Below are 18,845 nucleotides of genomic sequence, written 5' to 3'. Positions count from 1 at the left end.
CTCATATAATATAAACAATATGTGGTCGATTGTCCTTAAATTTCTAGTGAACCCGTCAATTTATCCAATAAGATTTGAGAAAATAAGATAATTACCTATTTCTGATAACAATATGAAACCTTTTCTTTTTTATTTCTCACGCACGTCTGGGACAGGTGCACCGAAATGAAATATTAACATACATGTATACTGTAGTCATTTTCGTAAGAAATTAGTTCAAATTCAATATATATAACAATAAGTTACTTTCAATGTTCCCATTGATATAATTTTCTAATAGATAGCTAAACACATAAAATGTTTATGATAAAAATACAACAATTCGGAATAGATTTAAATAACAGAAACACATCGCTGCATGTCGAGAAAAATACCTGTTTACCGGAAGTCACATTCTTTCTTCTTTTTTCATTTATGCTACAAGTTCAAAAGGGCTAAAAAAAAAGAAAGCACTATATCGTAAACATTTTCTTAAACTTTGCCAGTTTAATTCTCCGTTTTTTTTATTTTGTTTAGAAACTTTACACTGAGTAACCAATAATACGTATGTTGAGCCATTCATTTAAGATATCCTAGCTAGGTAAGGTTTTTAAATTTGTGCAGATTAGACTGTATAAGTTAAAAATAAACTTAACGCTGTGTGTCTTATTTTTTCTTGTGCTTTCGCGTTCACAACAGAGTCAATCGGAAACGAAGAATTACGGGTCAATAAGCATCAAGGATGATTTTACAGGTAATATTGACAATCTGCGGTTGATGACGGTGTATTTTATGGATTGAACATAATATCTAACTCTGTAGGTCTTGGAAGGATCAGAATATAACCATGATATTTTTTCCTTGTGGTTGTATGCTAGAAGTAATTGGCATATCAACTGTTTTACATATAGCAGATATCTTTAAATACGTTTATTAATCTATATATAAACCATACATCTTTCTTGTACAAAAAAACTTCGGATTGTATCGATTAAAATATCAAGCAGGGTTTTTTTTTTCAAAACGAAAGTACAATACCAGGGCGACTATGTGTAATTCTTAGATTTTTTACGATTTAATTACCAGTTTTGGGTACAAGGTAAGATATAAATTAACAATTTAAAATCTTAATTGTTTGTATTGGTTTGTTTATAAGAAAAATGTGCATAGGTACATATATACTTACCGCAGGCTACAGAGATATTGGTTATTTTCATTAATTGATAGTAGTCAAGTTATATTACTCGTCCAATTGACTGAAGAATATATATTTACATCTTCCTTTGTCTTTGAATGTGATAACATTACGAATCGATTTTGGAATGTATAGTCCAATACAATACATCAATGGCTATTTCAATATTTCATTGCACAATTGAAATGAAATATTCAGGTCATTTTTAGCTAGAAATATCAGAGTGACATGTACGTCCATTTATAGACTTTTTATTAAAATAAAATGATAAAATACATTGATTCATAAATGCCGGAGACACATTTCTGACCATTAAAAATCTAACAATTTCCTATATTTGACTCATTGACGTCTGATCTGTACAGTTCATTGAATCATAGTTTATAGACACAGCTCATATCATAATATTAACCTTTTCAATCACAATGGATTGTTTTGAAGCGATAATAAATCCGCTTCAGAATTTTTTTTTTGATAATTATATCTCATAAACTTGCACTATTCACAATTGGTGATAACCTCATGCTATGCCATTTCCTTGTATTGTGTACAATGTTGAAAACTATCCCTCCTAATTTTAAATTCGTCATGTAGTAGGGTTATCGATACGAAACATTTCTCTTTACACTCTACCAGTCTGCAAAATGCAGCAAAAAAATCTTCAAAATTAGCAACATGTTAATTGAATGCACCTTTATAAATAAAATTAATACTGTTCATTATTCATGACTGAAATTTTACATAAAATTCAACTGTATATTTACATGTACTATAAATTTAAAATTAATTTAAAATATTTTTTTGCAAAAATACAAGCACCTCTATTGTACGGATACTGTAGCTCACAATAAAGTTTTCAGGATAACATTTTTGTGTTTTGCAGATCAATTGTACATGTAATTGTACATATTTCAAATTCTGATAAAAAATGAGCAAACATTTGATGTTGAACATAAAAGGTTCTATCCCATTTTTTTCAGAAAGCTTTCCCTCAAGTTCCCAAGTTAAGATTTCAGTTTTACATTTTTTAATAAACGTTACACTTAACGGTTCAGTTGAACATATATGCAAGATGTGTATACTACTGTACTTGTATTGTGTTTTTGTGAATTTATAAGGACAATATTTGCATTTCATTTGTACAAATAAGGACTATAGAAACTGGCATCATACTTTCAACTGTCTTATTGACATCTTTCTCTCGATCAACCATATATGAGCTAGCCATTTGCTAATAATAAGTTTTGTAACATTCTTTGACACCAGAATGAAATATTTCTATTTAACAGATTTCATATTAATTAAGAATGATAATTGAATCGAGCCAAAATGGTAGACTAAGTATAGATAATAAACCTTGCTAAACCCTTCAATTCATTTATTTCTGATACTGCACAAAATTTACATAAGTTAATGTTATGGCCGTTGGAATTTAGTCTACTTTGAAATAAATAATTTTATGTAAATCACCAACTGTTCAAGTGTAAATTAGGAAAGATAAATACTATTCTGATACATGTAGATTCATTTTGTGAATGACTATTACATGGTCTGCATCATTATATAGTCTCTGACTTTAATGTCTTTGTAGATAATGAAGGAACGAAACATGCATATGGAAACCGTTCAACAAACAATAGTTTATATCACATTCATAATTCTCCAGGTAAAAATTTTTTCATGTGTGTGTTTTTCAACACATAAATTTTCTCCTGCAATTTGTACGTGTATATCAATTTTCATTAAAAAAAAAAGAGAAGAGAGAGAACGTACGTAAAAAAATAACTTTCATTTTAGATAGCAGATTGTTCGTTCATCTGTCCCCTCTCAACACCAACTATAGAATACGTCACTTCCTGTCCACACATTAAAGCAGAATGGGAAAAAGCAGTTCAACGGAAAAACTGTGAAAGTATGGCGCATCATCAAAACTGCACGGAGCCTAAGAACTTTCAATATAATTGTCTCATAAATCATTTGCGAAACGCAACATTAGAAGTTTGTGCACCAATCTACTATTTGCAAGGTAAAAATTTTATCTTTTCTCAACCATATTTTGTTTTGATTTTGGTAAAACGTGTATGTGTTCATAAAATTAATGTATACATATTCTTCTGTTCTTACTTTTGAAAATATACGCAAAAAGAAAGAATCCGTATTAAAGAATAGAATTGTTGTAGATTGCAATTCTAACAAAAAAGAGATTTTATTAGATTTTAGAAACAAAAGTTTATATAGAGTTTTAAAGTTTCTACACGACTTAAGGAAACAACAAAAACAAAACTTAATCAAATTTACAAATTCTATTTCACAATGTTTTAGGCTACTGTGCGTATTATAACTCAAATAATAAAGAAATTATGGAGAATTATGATCAGGGATTCGAGTGTTTGAAGTTTCCTCCCGGCGAACGATGTCCACCCAGATACCCATCATCTGAAGCATATAAATGTAAATTTTCCTACATAGATATTTGAGGCATAAAGATGTAATGTTTTCTAATATGTCCTCTTAAGCTTATCAGCTTTATGTTGCCTAAGATTTGGACTGAGTCTAATGATATCTAATTGAATACACATGCAATGTTAGTAATTAGCTCGGATGAAACATATAAAAGTAATTTTTTTTTCTGCTCGAAATCATGGATGGATAGAATGTTTTAGGCATTGAATGTTATAATAAATGATTTATTATTATTTGGATATGGTTAACGATGCATTTTCCTCACGTTTATCGTATTTATTGTATTGTAATTATAATAGACATACGTTGTTATGCCCTCAAAAACCAACCAGAACCAACAACAACATTACCTTTAGCGCCATCAGCAAATAAAGCTCCCGAATTTAGGTAAAATAATAGTGCGTTACTGATTAATTATAAAGGGTGTTCTTTATTAATAATAAGAATTGACATTAAACTACATTCTTTTTCAGATCAGAGTTGGTTTACATTATATTCGTTACATTATTATCAGTGGGATTGGTTGCCGTTTCTGTACTTTTTATATGGTGGGAGCGAAAGTCAATAATTAGCTTATGTCAAAAAGGTATATTTTGTAATTATATTATGTTCTTAATATACTAAGTTTTAATATAAAACTTTTGACAAAGCATCATTCAAGAAATAAAGGTTAATTTTTTGTATTCGCTTGATTTTTTAAGGATGTAAATCAAAGGACATAAGCAATCCGGAGAACAACAATCCAGAGGAAACAGGTTTAATTTATAGCTCTTGTTTATTCATTTGAACTCACATGTTTATTCATTCTGATGCACTCTTTTAATTTTACTTTTGAATATATTTTTTTAAACATGGTAAGCTATTTGGCCAATATGCTACATTTAAAAAAAAAAAGAATTACAGTATAAGAACATAACGTTAATAGGAAAAATGAAAGACGAATTGAAAAATAAACGTTAAAGTAGATGATACATGTAAAATGAATGTATATATTTAAGTCTAATATCATGATTTGTACAAATAAGTTTGCATCACGTACGTGTGTTAAGTTTGACCGAAACTAATATAAAACATACATACTTAAATCAAAATATGCATCTATTTGAAAAACGATATTTTCACATTTTATTTAACTAAATATTTCTATTTGTGTTTTTAAAAAAATGAAAACTTCAACTGGTTCATACCAAATATCTGCCATCTAGTTATCACTGTGTTTTTCTGACACGCACATGGTTTCAAAAGCAAAAAAAAAATAATTTTCTTGACATTTTTAATAATTTTCTGACAAATTAAAATTACGATCCTACAACTATCATAGCTACTAATTTTTTGACTTGTAGTGGCAGAGCTATGCCACCATAAAATGCATTATTCTATGCATCAAAGGTTTTCAAAACGTTTTTGTCAGTTATCGTATCAAAAGTAAAAAATCTTCTATACTTTTTCGATAAAGTATTAGAAGAAAAAGTGTATTATGTCTAATGCGTAGTGGTGTAAGCTTTTTAAAGTTGATAAAGAATATATTTCCTATTCTAAGGACATCAAATATGAAAAATTAAAACAACTCGGTTAAATGCTATGTTGTGGTTGTGGTATAAGGGTTTTTGTTTTAGTTTTAAAGTTTATCTTTTTCCGCTAAACATATAACTGAAAAAGATATTTCTGTAAATTTTTCTGTCCTACAGATTTTTTTTTGTTGGAACTGAATGCATTTTGTTTTTATTTACAATTTTTAATATCAAAGTTTTCACCAATTTAGCTTTATTTAAATAAGTACTACATGAAGTAACAGTAAAAGAAGGGTAATAAATCTTTTCGTATTGTTATATCTAGTAAAATTCTTCAAGACTAACATATTTTGATATGTATATTTATGTTAATACATGTATGTACTTTAAATTTGTTTAAAGTGTTTCTTCCAAACGAAAGCAATGAAAACAACGTGGACATTAAAGATGATGGTGAGGATGCTAACAGTACGTTTCATTCAATTCATATTCATTTTTTACTTGAAAAAACAACAGTTATTAATTGTATTTAGATATATAATAGATGATTTCACAAATAGATGGTTTTCAAGGAGTTACATCCCGATACTCTCTTTGTTACTCAGCCAATTTTTTAGATTAGCTTTTAATAACATGGCAATGTTTACTAGTTTGTAACTAGCACCGTTTGTGTGTATGTGTACGGTGTTTTTTTTTACTATCTTGCGTGTAACTGTTCAACGCCTGGGTATGGAATTTGTCAAATTAATTCAATCCATTCTTTATTTTTTAAAGATTGTGTAACACACACTGTAAATGAAAAAGGTAAAAGTATTTGTAAATTCTCACATAGATCTTAAATTCAGTGTTTGTCCAACTGTACGGAACAGTTGGGAAACAATTTCATTTATCATTCGGGATGAAACAGTTGTCAAAGATATAATAATGATATTTTTATTGATAAATTAAATGTGAAATATTTTCTGGTTTCATTTGTAATATAAGATTAAAAATATTTGAATACAATTTTTTTGAAAGGCAATGTGTTGATATGTTGCTGAATATCTTTCCTTTATGTGATACACGTAGACTCCCCGGTTGCATGCAGCAGCGAAGGAATCAAACTAGAGGTAACAGACACCAATGGAAAGACAACCAGTAAGTTGAAACTGATTTGTTAAAAACTGAGTTACTGCTACTTTTATCTAATAACGTAGTGTCTTAGTGTACTGGGGGCCTTAGGGATATTCGTGATAACACATCTGGGGTACTTTTAAAATGTTCTGTATTTCATTTGTACTTATGTTCTACTTATGAAAGAGTTCAAATAGTTTGATGATTGTACCTCTTTTAAAATTTTTAGAAACCGTTGATATCCAAATCTTGCACAAATATGTAATTCATTCATGTTTTGTTTTCTATAACAACCAGAAAAGCCGCCACGACCTGTGCCTCCGCCTAGTTGTATTGTAAAAGAAACAAACCCTGTCGGTAAGACTTCTCAGCCCTCTACTTACAAACCTGCTACTTATGAAAGATTTCAAATAGTTTGACGATTGTATCTCTTTTAATCATAACTATTTTTTTTAATAAGTTTAAATTTAATTAAAATTTTAAGAAACTGTTGATATCCAAATCTTGCACAAATATTTAATTCATTCATGTTTCGTTTTCTGTAACAACCAGGAAAACCGCCACGACCTGTGCCTCCGACTAGTTTTAATGTAAAACCAACAAACCCTGTCGGTAAGACCTCTCAGCCCTCTACTTACAAACCTGCTCGAGCAATTTATACCGGAAAGAAAAAAATCTGAGTACGTACTTTTAAGGGTTTTTTTCAACTTTAGGACGAATGACCTTTTCAGACAAAATATGCATCAATAAAAGTAATTGATGGACTGAGTATTTTCAAGGTAAAAAACCTCTTGATAGAACTTAGCCGGCAAGTAGTATCAGTGTTGGCCTTAAGGCGGGGGGGGGGGGGGGCGGGAGTACTGCTCCCTCTTACATTTTCTCATAGCAAACATATTTCTCAGATTACACATTGATAAATGAAAATTTTTAGGGGTCCATCACAAAGGTAGCGAAATAAACATTGGAAAAGAAGATTTTGTTAAGATTATGGATAAGTCTGAAACTCTTCTTCCAAAACTTAACTGATCCTTCATGCTTGCTGAATCATGTTTAATGTTTTAAGACACACCAACCGCAGTAACGATCAGTTACCAGTGGCCTAGTTCCGTTCTCTATCGAAAGTAACTTTGTCTTGCATAGATGGGTAAGCGGTTAGCGCGCCGGACTCGTGTACTATTGGGAGGTTTGGTTCAGAAGGCCGTGATTTCTTAGCCCAGGCCTTCCGTCATATTTTTATTTCATTTGCTAAATAACATTAATTTTATATTTATTTTTCAATAAATATATGATTTTATTTATATTTCAGATGATTTGAAAAATCAACCACGGTCCAGATAGAATGATCAAGCAATATTTGAAGTCTATCGACAATTTAATTGATATTTTGTAAAATGCTACTAAAACAATAAGGGCATGTTTAAAGTAGTTAAAAGGTATAAGGTGTGATTTGCATAATTACTAGTACTCTTCTTAGTCTTGCATCGCCGCCTTTGTAAACTGTGTATATGAGTGATGAATAAATCAATTATCAAGTATGTAAACATGAATTGAGTTTTTCGACAAAAATTTAAAATCTATTAATGTATTTTTTTTTTTAATGTGAAGGTGCTTATCATTTACGTTTGTTAAAAGTGTGGTACATGTATGTTAGATAATAACATTAGGCAGTTAGTTCAACAGAGCCGTAACCTGTAATGAGATTTTGTGATCACCTGTATCGGGTGTTTTGCTCCCGAACAATCAAGGATTTTTATGTATACTCTTGTCTTTTCGACGTTTGTAATAAATAAAAAAATGTCCAGACTTGCCAGAAGAAACTTTAATGAAAAGAAGATCAAAATCAACTATTGTTACAAGATACTGTATGTATGGTTGTTTTCGTCTTTTGTTCACTTTGAATCGGTTTCGTCTGCTCATAAATTCGCCTAAACAAAGTTGTGCTCAAAGAGAGATAATTTGAGACATTTTATCTTTCCTTGATTTAAAACCTTCTGGCTGCTGACAACAAGGGCGAATAAAAAAACGGGGGCGAACATTTCTCTGATGCACACATTTTGGTGCGGAAATTATTTCAACAGTTGTTTAGTCGACATCCGATCAACTGCGCACTGTAAGTACATATAGCTAAAGCTGGGGATTGCTTACGCAATGCTCACGTCTAAAAAGGAAATAAATCAAACGATCATAAATGCACTTATCCAATCTAGAGAGTGTCCCGTCATGACATTTTGTTTTCAAGGACAGACTTCAAATTTTCATATTTAAAAGTCGGTTTAGAGCCGTCGAAATTCACTTGTCGTGAAAAAAATCTTGCACATTCGATTTTTATTGTAATAACGGCTTGATCCGAAAAATCAGATTGAAGTGGCTTTTGAAAATCATCACCACGAAAATCCTCTTTGAGGTTTGTAGCACAAGGAAAATTTAAATTGTTTTAATCTGTTTAAAATATTTTATCGAGACTACATGCACAAAATGTGTATATAATTATGCATTTAAATTAAATACATTTACATTTGGTTATGATATAACAGAATTTGTCATTCACATTATAATATTGAAAACAAATTGTGAGTTGCATATTTTAAACACAGTAAATTGACACTTTATTATGAAAGGAAAATTCAAATTCTAGTATTATTAAATATTCAAAATGTTTCAACATTAGATTAAAACCAAATCTGTGTCACACAACGATTTCAGTAGATAAATAAAACCGTTATAGTGAGACAATTGCACAACAAAACTATATCAAGATTTGAAAACGTGGACATTATTATATCATTGATGAGTTACTAAAACGTGTGTTTTCGTAGTCGGGATCAGAAACTTCATCAAGTTCAAGACTTGCATAACTAGCTCTCGGAACGTCGTCGATTGATGGACTTGAATATAATTCGAAACGCTGGTCAATCTTTTCCTCGAAATGTGGACTTGGCTTTTTATTGCATTTCTTTAGTTTGAGCCATACACACATCGCCATAATCAGTAATAAGCTGCAACTTCCTGTGATTATGGCCTCTCGATGCTTATTAAAAAACGTCCACTCAAAATTGAAAACCTCTTCACTTTTCGTTGTCAGCATTTCTGTGATTTCTAAATATGATATTGATGAAATGTCAATTTATGATATTGACATAAATACACAACTGATGATAACAATACAATATGTTGACAACAAATGTTATTAATTGACTGTACAAAAATTGCTTTAAATAATTAAAGTTTTTTGTAATTTGTTTCCTATAAGATACAATACCTGTAATATTTTCGCATCCATTTATGTTGTTGCATATAAAAGGCATACAGATACATGTTTGCTGGCACTTTCCTCCGTAGCTTGGATACTTACAAGGTAAAATACAGTCCTGACCATAGTATCCATCATCGCATTCTAAATCGTTTTAAAGTATTATAAACACAACAGTACGGTTGAAAAAAGAGTGAATTTAAAAGGTGACAATCAAAGTTGAAAAAAAAATTTCATAAAGTACTTATAGATAACAAAACTACCTCAATCATGAATAATTGTTTGACAGCTAGAATTGTTTTGGCTGGTTGACCAGTTACAATAAACGAACATAATTGAATTGACAGATATATCCACACACTTATTCACACGCTTATTCAAAAATGCATGAACAGACACTTTAAAATTAGCTGCACGATTCGATAATTCAGCTAATTACGCTTTTGCGTTCCCTTTTTTCGAAAAGATATATTGTCAATTTGTTGGTTTACAAACTTTGGCCCCTTTAGTTTAGAAACAACATAATAGATAATTCAACGAAAGAAAGCCGGGTTAACAGCAGACTTGCAATCTTTATGTTTTGCCTTTTTAAATTGATCTTGATAGAAGCGAGTGAAGGTGGGATATAAGATTAGTGCAAATTGTCTAATGCTGTGCAATACAATTTTTAGTAAATTGTTGTCCTAAGTATTTATATTCTTTCCCTTTAAATAGTAAAAATTATGTTCTTAAATTTGCCTTTGATACTAGTGCATCCGGTAATGTGATCACATAAATCCCGAGAACAGTTACATCCACTCTGACACTTCTCACCAAAGCTAGGAAATCTGCAGGGTTGTGTACAGTTGTAACCAAAAAATCCAATCGGACATCCTACAAATAAAAATAGGCAAATTAAATGCCATTAAATGTTGAATTTTATGTTTTTTTAAATGAATAATCGTCCTATCTTAATTGATCATTGGTCTCTTTACAAACAATATGAATGTTGAGCTTTATATTTTGGAATCTTAAATGGTTTATTTCTGTGTAATCATAGTATTTATAAATCTTTTAACGGTCATTTAGGCTGATGGTTGATTTAATAAAAGAACTTGAATTTTATCGTAAATTGTATATGCAACTTACCTTGCACAACATACACCAAAACTCCAATTCCTGTACCGTTTATGGTATGTATTAGATAAATATTAACCTTCATTGGGTTGCCTATTTGGTTAGTTCTACACCCGGTGATTTGTTCCAATATTACACAAAATTTTATTAAAGTACCATTCATTAATACGAGTTGTACTTGGAACTAAAGGAATATGATTAATAACTTCCCTTTATACTGCTTTCCTATATGATGATTTTCATGATGGTAAATTAATTTGTTTTAAATAAATAAGTGCTATTTCCAAACAAACGGATTTATTGATAATAATGATTTGTAAAACAATAAATTGTTTTATAATTTATAACGTTAAATCAATAGTGATATTTAATTTGTGCTTCATTGCACAAGAGTGTTACAAATTCATTTGGTTGTGTCCAATGAAATGTTTTATCCAACAGTATACCGTATATCTGGTTATTTTCCCGATGATTTGATTATTTTTTGCGATCAATTGCTTATAACACATCAAAATGTGAAAAGAAAGTATGTCCTTTGTTGTAGCTATTGACACGTATTCTAATCGTTAAAAGATTTTAGCTAAATGAAGAAAATGATAATATAACAACACGTACTTTTCCTTTTTTTCTTTTAAAAAACTGTTTATTACTTTGAATATATACTACTGATAAATTCAGTCCATCGTTCTTAATATTACACTATAAAATTTATTAAATGTTATCGAGTTAATCATTGAATTTTGATAAAGAGCTAAATATAAGTAATTGATTCAGCACTGGAATCTGGCACTATTTGAACATTGGTAACAACTTGTTAAAAATCTTTTTAGGGAATCTTTTTGTGTCAATTATGAAATATTATTTGAAGATCACGACTTGCTACAAAAGATACTTTTGGCTGACGTTATACCATTTAATGGTTTCTTCACATACTATACATATCATTCATTAAATGTGATAATTCGAAACAAAAAAATTAAAATCAGAATAAGATCACGAAGCATAAATATACAGTCAGTATGATCAATTCATGCAAAAAAAAAAAATTCAGATATTAATTGTTTAGATATTAGACGCAAACTTGAATGTTTGAGTGTATAAATGTATTTATATTATGTAGTTATTTTACTTTTAATTAGTTCACAACACAGATAGTGATATTCAGGTGTTTGCATTTCTTTTAAAGTGTTTGTTGTTTGCCCATTGCGAATCATTAAATGGAAAAAATAAAATAAGTAATTAGAATAGGTTGGAATTTTTCCGTTTTCAGGAATTTTACTTGTATAAAACCGGCGTGCTATTTAGAATTGTACGGAAGGGTGTATCAAAACATTTGATAATCAAAGTTCTTTTCCTTATCATAACGCCCGTTCAATTTATAAAATTGTAACTCATCGGTGTAAAATACGACACAAATATACGTTTGTTTAGACGTTAACAGATTTTCATATCATGTATGGGATTAACACATATTTGCTGCTCTAAGACATGATTAAATCATACAAAAGAAAAATTATTATCAGCAATTGGTTATTTGAACATAGCTATAAGAAGAAAAAAAAGTTTTGTATTTGTAGGTATAAAAACTCACAAAGATCTGATTTTTTGAGAATATCATGTCTGGTTCTCTTATCTTTACGCTGTTTCAGTTACAACAATTTCAGGTATTTGAAAATTATAAACATGTAGCTCATGTATCAAATATGCTAACTTTATTTCCCTAAAATGTTTAAAATAATTCGATTTAAATGTTTAAAGAACTAAATTGCTTTATTTGAGAGGCCATTATTTGGTTTTTTTTTTATGTATTAGCATACCCCAGAACCTAATTCGTCCATTAGTCAAACTCCACTGCACTTCCTTTTCCTTTACAACAGCGAGTGAAGCAGGCAAGATATCTCATATTCAGTTTGAATATGTTAATTTTAATTCATTATTATTAAAATTAAGTCTTCAATGAAATATTTGAACAATAATTTATTTATTTCTGCATTGTATTTGTTGTGTTTGATGATGCACAATTTTAAACAGCGCATTGTTAACCGGCCAATTGTTTGAAATTTTGTAGTGGACATGAATGGTATATTTTCAGTAAACAGTTGGTAGGCTATAGTTATTTTTTTATTGCTGTTAGAAGTTGTTTTCAGATAAATACAAGTATGCCAAGGGGGGAACCTGCATCAAAGTGACTTGCTGCGCCTGCCAGTGCTGAGTGCCCACCAGCCCACAGAAAGAGGAGAAACTGCAAATCCCATTCCACGAATAGGCGGTAGACGACAACATTAACAACATGTCTGCTACTGCTGTCGGCACTCCAGATGTGGATTCTTCCTCTGTTGATGGTCCTGGATCTCTATCCAAGGCATTGCAACAGGTAATGAAGTTGCCATTATTTATGACAGTTGGGGGGAAAATGTTTCAGATTCAGTAGAACAAAAATTTTTAAGGGAGATTTAAATGAATTAGGTCAGCTACTATCCAATCCGATCCCGATGGATGGTAAGCAAACCCTTACCATATCAAATAGGCAGGTGGTAATTGAATCTAATCGGGCTTCAGTTAAGATTACAAATGTACAGAAGTCGACGGATGCAGTCTTTTTTTTCAATAATATAATTATAAATGCTGTAGTTCACCCTGAAAAAAAGTTGGCGTGCTGAAAGATATCCACATTGATCTCTTTGCACACCAAGGGGGCTTCATTAGCTATTAAAAGATACGTAAGCTTCGATCTGACAAAAGCTTATTTAGGAAGGCTTTGGTGTATTTGGCAGAAAAAGCAAAAAAATATATTTCCTTAAAACTTTGAAGAAAGCATTTTCAGAGGTTTATTTCGTCAGGTGTAGTAATTGATACCGTGTCATAAGGTAAAGACCATGGCACACACTTAATTATAAACCAAATACCAAACACGAATTAAACATTCTAAATTCTTGTTGGATTATGATTTTCTTACACATTTTAAATAAGCATCTTAAAGATTATGTACAGCTTCCGCCTTAATGGCGGTGGACACTTCGTGTCCATTTGGCTTAATCTTTAACTGAACTGAAATTGGGTTATATATAGTGGACATTTGTTTCCAGGGCTCACTACAATTCTAATTTCCAATTTGCTGATTTGTATCAAATTTGATATGTTTGAATTGCCAAAGTGTTCTTTAACAGCTTAATCTGTATATTTTCATATTTTTTATTCATTTGCATATTTTCCCAATTCATGTGCATTTCCATTTACATGTAAATGTATTTACAATTTGGGTTGCCAAAATCGTCCACATTTAGACTATGGTTCTTTGGTTTTCCCTAATAATAAGCATTGACGTTTGGATGTTCAGTTTAAAAAAAAACCAATAACTTCGTTGCGTGCCAACGCACTATGAAAAAAGTAAAAACGTAAAAAAAATCAGAGTGCGATATATACTTATATATAACTCATTTAATTATTTTTCTCAAAGTGTGTTATAAAGATTCATCGACATTCTTTTTGCTATGGAGACACTTAGGGCAATTTAGAATACATGTTTAAAACACAAATTCTAGCAATCTGATTAAAATCAGCCCCTTTATTCGCTCTTTTTCGGGAGTTGATTTTAATCAACTCTCCTATGCACTTACTCGAACAAATCGAATGTGAAACAGTGTTTGGACCTAAGCACAAATACCGCTGACAACACTTAGTTCTTGAAAATAATCGATAAATTCGATGCAATGTATTCTGAAACATTGTTTTTCAGGAAAACTTTTTTAAACCTTGTGAGATGTCAAATGGCACAAACAGTTTAGATATTTTTTGAAGTCGTATGTATTCCTCCGTTAGAGTTCAATGTATCCTCGTTCAACCAGACGATCGGCTGACTCCGTTAATATCCGACAAAACATAGAGTCTCTCTTGCTTGTCGGAGATAAACGGAGACAGCCGAGCATTTGGATGAACAAGACTAGAGTTCAATCTTGCCTGGATCCATACCATTTCTCAGTATTATTTCGATTACTGATACTACTTGCCATGCAAAATCAACTCCCGTCAGTACTTCAGTACTTTCTAATGTCGCTTCATGAGGATATGAAGAAATCCTCTCGGTTACGCTTTTGGGACTTATGCCAATACGATCCTTTGATTCCACGAAGTCCTTATTTCAACTTTTGCACCGTATTAAGCTAGCTGATACCGAAGAATCGAGCACATGTTTCAATGCTTCCTCATAAACTCCATTTTTGTTTGTAACCCGAAAATACCTTTTCTAACACTTGCTCTGATTGGCTAAAATAACTCATAGATACTCTTAAAACAAAAGTTTACCAAGAGGTGACCTCAAGCGGGGTTTCTTCGGATCCTCGTGTAGCGACAATGGAAATAAGGAGCAAATCAAGGATCTGATTTTTATCAGATTGAATTCTAGGATTCGATTTTAATTACTTGCAGTAAAAAAAAATATGATAGTTTGTAAGCGCTGATCAAAAATGCTTTACTGTCTTTGAGAACGGAGATAGGACAACCAAAGGTACAGTTAATTCCAAGTACATCATTCAAGCTGATTACAGAAAGAAGGGCTCCCACCCTCTGTCTTTCTTTTCTAACATATAAAGTTCATCAAACTGGAGTAAAGGTTAAAAAAATAGGAATAAGCTTTGCTCTAAATATACATGTGGTGATATTAAAAACGAGTCGAGCAAACAATTTGTTCTCCAACGGTATGTTAATAAATCTGTTAGTGGCGAAGCATTGACTTTCTTTGTAAAAATTTGGGTTAAATTGTACAAATTAAGATATTTTACTAAAAATTCTTTTGTCCACTTGTATACTTAGGCATCATTATGTGTCTCATATATATAGCTAAACTATATTTTTTTTCTCATAACCTTTTTATAAGTCCATAAGATTTAAGCTATTTTAAATGTTATAGTTGATCTCCGTAATATAAATCATTTTTGTTTGTAACATAGATCAATGTTTTGTATGAGATATGTAAAATTCCTTTTTAAAGGAAAGACAGCTGCTTAACGATGCAGTTAATATCCGATTTGGATTATACAAATCTCATGAGTTGTTCATAGTTGGTAATTTTTTTTTTTACCTAAGTGACATTATAAGATTATATGTTTTTAAATAGAGGAACTGATGATAAAGTTAGTTGAGAACTCTTGGGTTCTCTATTAAATATATCCCATTGAGCTAAATAAGGTCATAATAGTTTTTATTGTATTTAAAAATATCGAGTATTTTAACCTTATCCTATTCATTTTTTTCAAAGTGCATTAACATCAACAATATGTACAATGTAGTTTGAAGTGGTTTTTTTTCAAAGATATTTGACTTCAAATTCAAATTCAAAAATGGACTTTAAAATCTTATTTTTCAAAGTGCGTTGCCACAGAACACTTACCCTCTCAATGTTACTCATTACGATTTTAAGTACAGATAACAGGAAAATAAGTTATAATTATAAATACCAGCATTTGCCTTATAGCTTCGTGTAGTTGTACATGTACAACTTTAACAAGTTCACACTGATGGGATAAAAAAGACGGTTACACAATGCTTACCTGATAGCTGTTTGATCGACGATTGAATTGAAGTCAACGAACGAAATAAGTATATTGCCAATCTAAATCAGTTTTCAAGATGATTTGAATTACAAATAATACATAAACAATAATATGAAAATATTGATAAAGAAGTTGGTTTCAACAATCTTAAATCCAGGTTGAATTTTTGACCCCGATTTATTCCTAGTTCTTGCTTTTTAAAACCTCAAAAAGCAGCTGATCTTTAAACAGTTGAACATCATTCAATTTAACCATATTTATTTAATACATATTAGTTATTTTTCATATTGCGATATACCCTTTGTAATTTTCAAATTTATATTTTTTAGATAATTAAACAATATCAGGCAAAATTAAATAATGTATATCGAATTTTATTCTTAATTTTATGTAAGTTCCATCAGATTTTATATGCCTGTTTCCTTCTCTCATTCCTCTTTGATCTATATATTTTGACATATATGATTATTGATATTCCTATAGTTCCAAATAAAACAAAATTTCCTGTTACGATTAATATATTAATGAGTTGTTTCCCCTCCAGCCAGTCCTCATTGGGTTTTGTACTTTCTGTGGAAATATTAAAACGACAACATGCATAAAAGTTTTTAATGTTATTCACCATCTGAATCAATATTATAAGACAACTGCAAAATTATTTAACTTTCTAATACATTATGTAAATGTACCTGAGATATTATTGCATCCAATAATGTGATTGCAATCATAGAGTTGACATGAACACATGTATTGACACTTTATACCAAAGCTTGGATATCGACATGGAGAGATACAGCCCGGACCATAGTAACCCTCTCGACACTCTAAAACGTAATTCCAAGATATAAGTAGTGCGATGATTGGGTTTTCCGATTAAAAGGTAATTATTTATTAGTTTTGGCATTCTCCACAAGTTCAATAAAAAAAACGACTATTCTTTTAATTCTGCATATTTCAAATTTGATATTCTATATATCCCTCACTTGCCAAAAAAACCGAGCTAAATCAATAGCAATAGGTCCTAAGATATCACAGATGACCTTGAATAACGAATGTTTGTAAAAATACAAAAATAAAAAACACACACACACACACACACACACACACACACACACACACACACACACATATATATATATATATATATATATATATATATATATATATATATATATATATATATATATATATATATATATATATAAATATATATATATGATCATACTTTGAGGTAGAATGCATCCAAGTCTGTGGTCACAAAGGTCCTCAGTACAATTGCACGCCTTTTGACATCTTTCACCATAGCTAGGATACCTGCATGGTTTTGTACAATTGTAGCCAACATATCCTATCTCACATCCTACGGATTCACAAAAGTTTATAAAGTTTTGATACATGTCCTAGTATGTCAACTCCATACAGAATTATAGATAAAGCGTAAATGTCTACTTTGATATAATAATAGTTATAGTTTTGTTATGATATATGATTCGCATTTACTAGTAAATCTTTTTTCTGCCTTATTCTAATATTTTACGTAATTTAACGAAACATTTTTATGGTAAAAAAGCATCCTCGCATTCCGCGTTTGACGAGGCGAGGTCATTGATTATTAAATTCAGGCGCTATAGAGCAAAACGATACATTAACGCATATAAGACTCGAAAAAAGCATTTAGATACATGTACTTACCATACGCAATGCAGATCAGAGTAACTGTAAACCACGTATATTCATATGTCATTTTATTTCACGGATCTGGTCTTTTTGGCGATTTTTTTTTTCGGATTAGGAATGCTGCTGATTGAGTGCTTGAAATATGTCCTCTATTTGGATTTTGTTTGCAAATAAAAATAGAGTGTTGAGGAAATAGGCTACATATATATTAACACTCATATTATAGGAAATGCAATCTCCTATAGGAATTAAAATTCTTATAGGATATCCTATAGGATTTTCAATAATTTCTGTTGAATCATTATTTATCCTATGGGAATTATCATTTTCAAAAATATAAAAAATGCCACCTTGGCATTGGATTGTGGCACAGTGTTTATAGTGATGTCTTATGAAATAAACACCGTTTATTTTATACCCGTTCATCATTGTTTGGTTTGTATGACAATTTTAAAGTGCACTCTGCATTTATAATGGAGAGATTGCTTCTGTCAATTGAGTTTCACACCTTTTTAACTGCAAAACACTTATGAGTAGCTTGTATAAACACTCTGAGCCTCAAAGACACTTTGAAATTTACCGATAGCACTGGCCAGACAAAATTATTCATACCTCACCGAACGTGGCTTGGGTACCGGCCTGTCAAGTGACATCGTTGTCATGGATGTCTACTGTAGTTCTTTATCTAATAGGAAGAATGTGCTTTAAAAAGAAAGGTTTTGCACATTTTTATTTGGTTATTTGATAATTCTATCTACAGAAGTTACTAAAAATAAATTGTCTCTTGTATGCCTTATTTGATTTAGTAAGAAGAAGAAGAAGAAGAAGAAGAAGAAGAAGAATGGAAAACATGTTAGCTAATCGGAAGTTTATTGGTGGATCATGCATTTTTCCCAGCTAGTATTAGATAATTTGAGAAAAAACCATGTTCGTTTATAGTGATAGTCCGGTTAATAATTTCTCCTGGCAGAATACTTCTAAAGCTGGGTGAA

At 30.7% G+C, this 18,845-nt stretch overlaps 3 protein-coding genes across 5 annotated transcripts; 1 reads left to right on the top strand and 2 right to left on the bottom strand.

Moving 5' to 3' along the window:
• Positions 1-613: 613 nt before the first annotated feature.
• Positions 614-8,478, top strand: LOC128189331 (uncharacterized). 3 transcript variants are annotated; one of them, XM_052860894.1, is made up of 13 exons: positions 614-733; positions 2,766-2,840; positions 2,972-3,200; positions 3,497-3,625; positions 3,937-4,024; positions 4,111-4,223; positions 4,339-4,392; positions 5,551-5,616; positions 5,923-5,952; positions 6,217-6,285; positions 6,559-6,618; positions 6,814-6,941; positions 7,568-8,478. In XM_052860894.1, exons 1-12 carry the CDS (start codon positions 722-724, stop codon positions 6,939-6,941), a joined length of 1,053 nt encoding a protein of 350 aa, XP_052716854.1. In that variant the 5' UTR covers positions 614-721; the 3' UTR covers positions 7,568-8,478. The 3 variants fall into 3 exon arrangements, with proteins under 3 accessions (XP_052716854.1, XP_052716856.1, XP_052716855.1); XM_052860896.1 differs by lacking the exon at positions 5,923-5,952 and having other exon boundaries at positions 5,551-5,601; XM_052860895.1 differs by lacking the exon at positions 5,923-5,952.
• Positions 8,479-8,561: 83 nt separating this feature from the next.
• On the bottom strand, positions 8,562-10,973 carry LOC128186940 (scavenger receptor class F member 2-like). Its single transcript, XM_052856921.1, has 4 exons — positions 10,640-10,973; positions 10,250-10,384; positions 9,521-9,655; positions 8,562-9,357 (listed from the first exon to the last, which is right to left on the bottom strand). The coding sequence occupies exons 1-4, from the start codon at positions 10,788-10,790 to the stop codon at positions 9,038-9,040; spliced, it is 741 nt and encodes a 246-aa protein (XP_052712881.1). The 5' UTR covers positions 10,791-10,973; the 3' UTR covers positions 8,562-9,037.
• Positions 10,974-16,553: 5,580 nt separating this feature from the next.
• LOC128186941 (cell death abnormality protein 1-like) lies at positions 16,554-18,008 on the bottom strand. The gene is made up of 4 exons (XM_052856922.1): positions 17,869-18,008; positions 17,402-17,536; positions 16,866-17,000; positions 16,554-16,746 (listed from the first exon to the last, which is right to left on the bottom strand). The coding sequence occupies exons 1-4, from the start codon at positions 17,918-17,920 to the stop codon at positions 16,577-16,579; spliced, it is 492 nt and encodes a 163-aa protein (XP_052712882.1). The 5' UTR covers positions 17,921-18,008; the 3' UTR covers positions 16,554-16,576.
• Positions 18,009-18,845: the final 837 nt, after the last annotated feature.

This window comes from Crassostrea angulata, chromosome 6 (assembly GCF_025612915.1).
Source record: "Crassostrea angulata isolate pt1a10 chromosome 6, ASM2561291v2, whole genome shotgun sequence".
In the NCBI taxonomy this organism is placed as follows: domain Eukaryota; kingdom Metazoa; phylum Mollusca; class Bivalvia; order Ostreida; family Ostreidae; genus Magallana; species Magallana angulata.
This window is presented reverse-complemented; position numbering and strand designations above follow the sequence as displayed.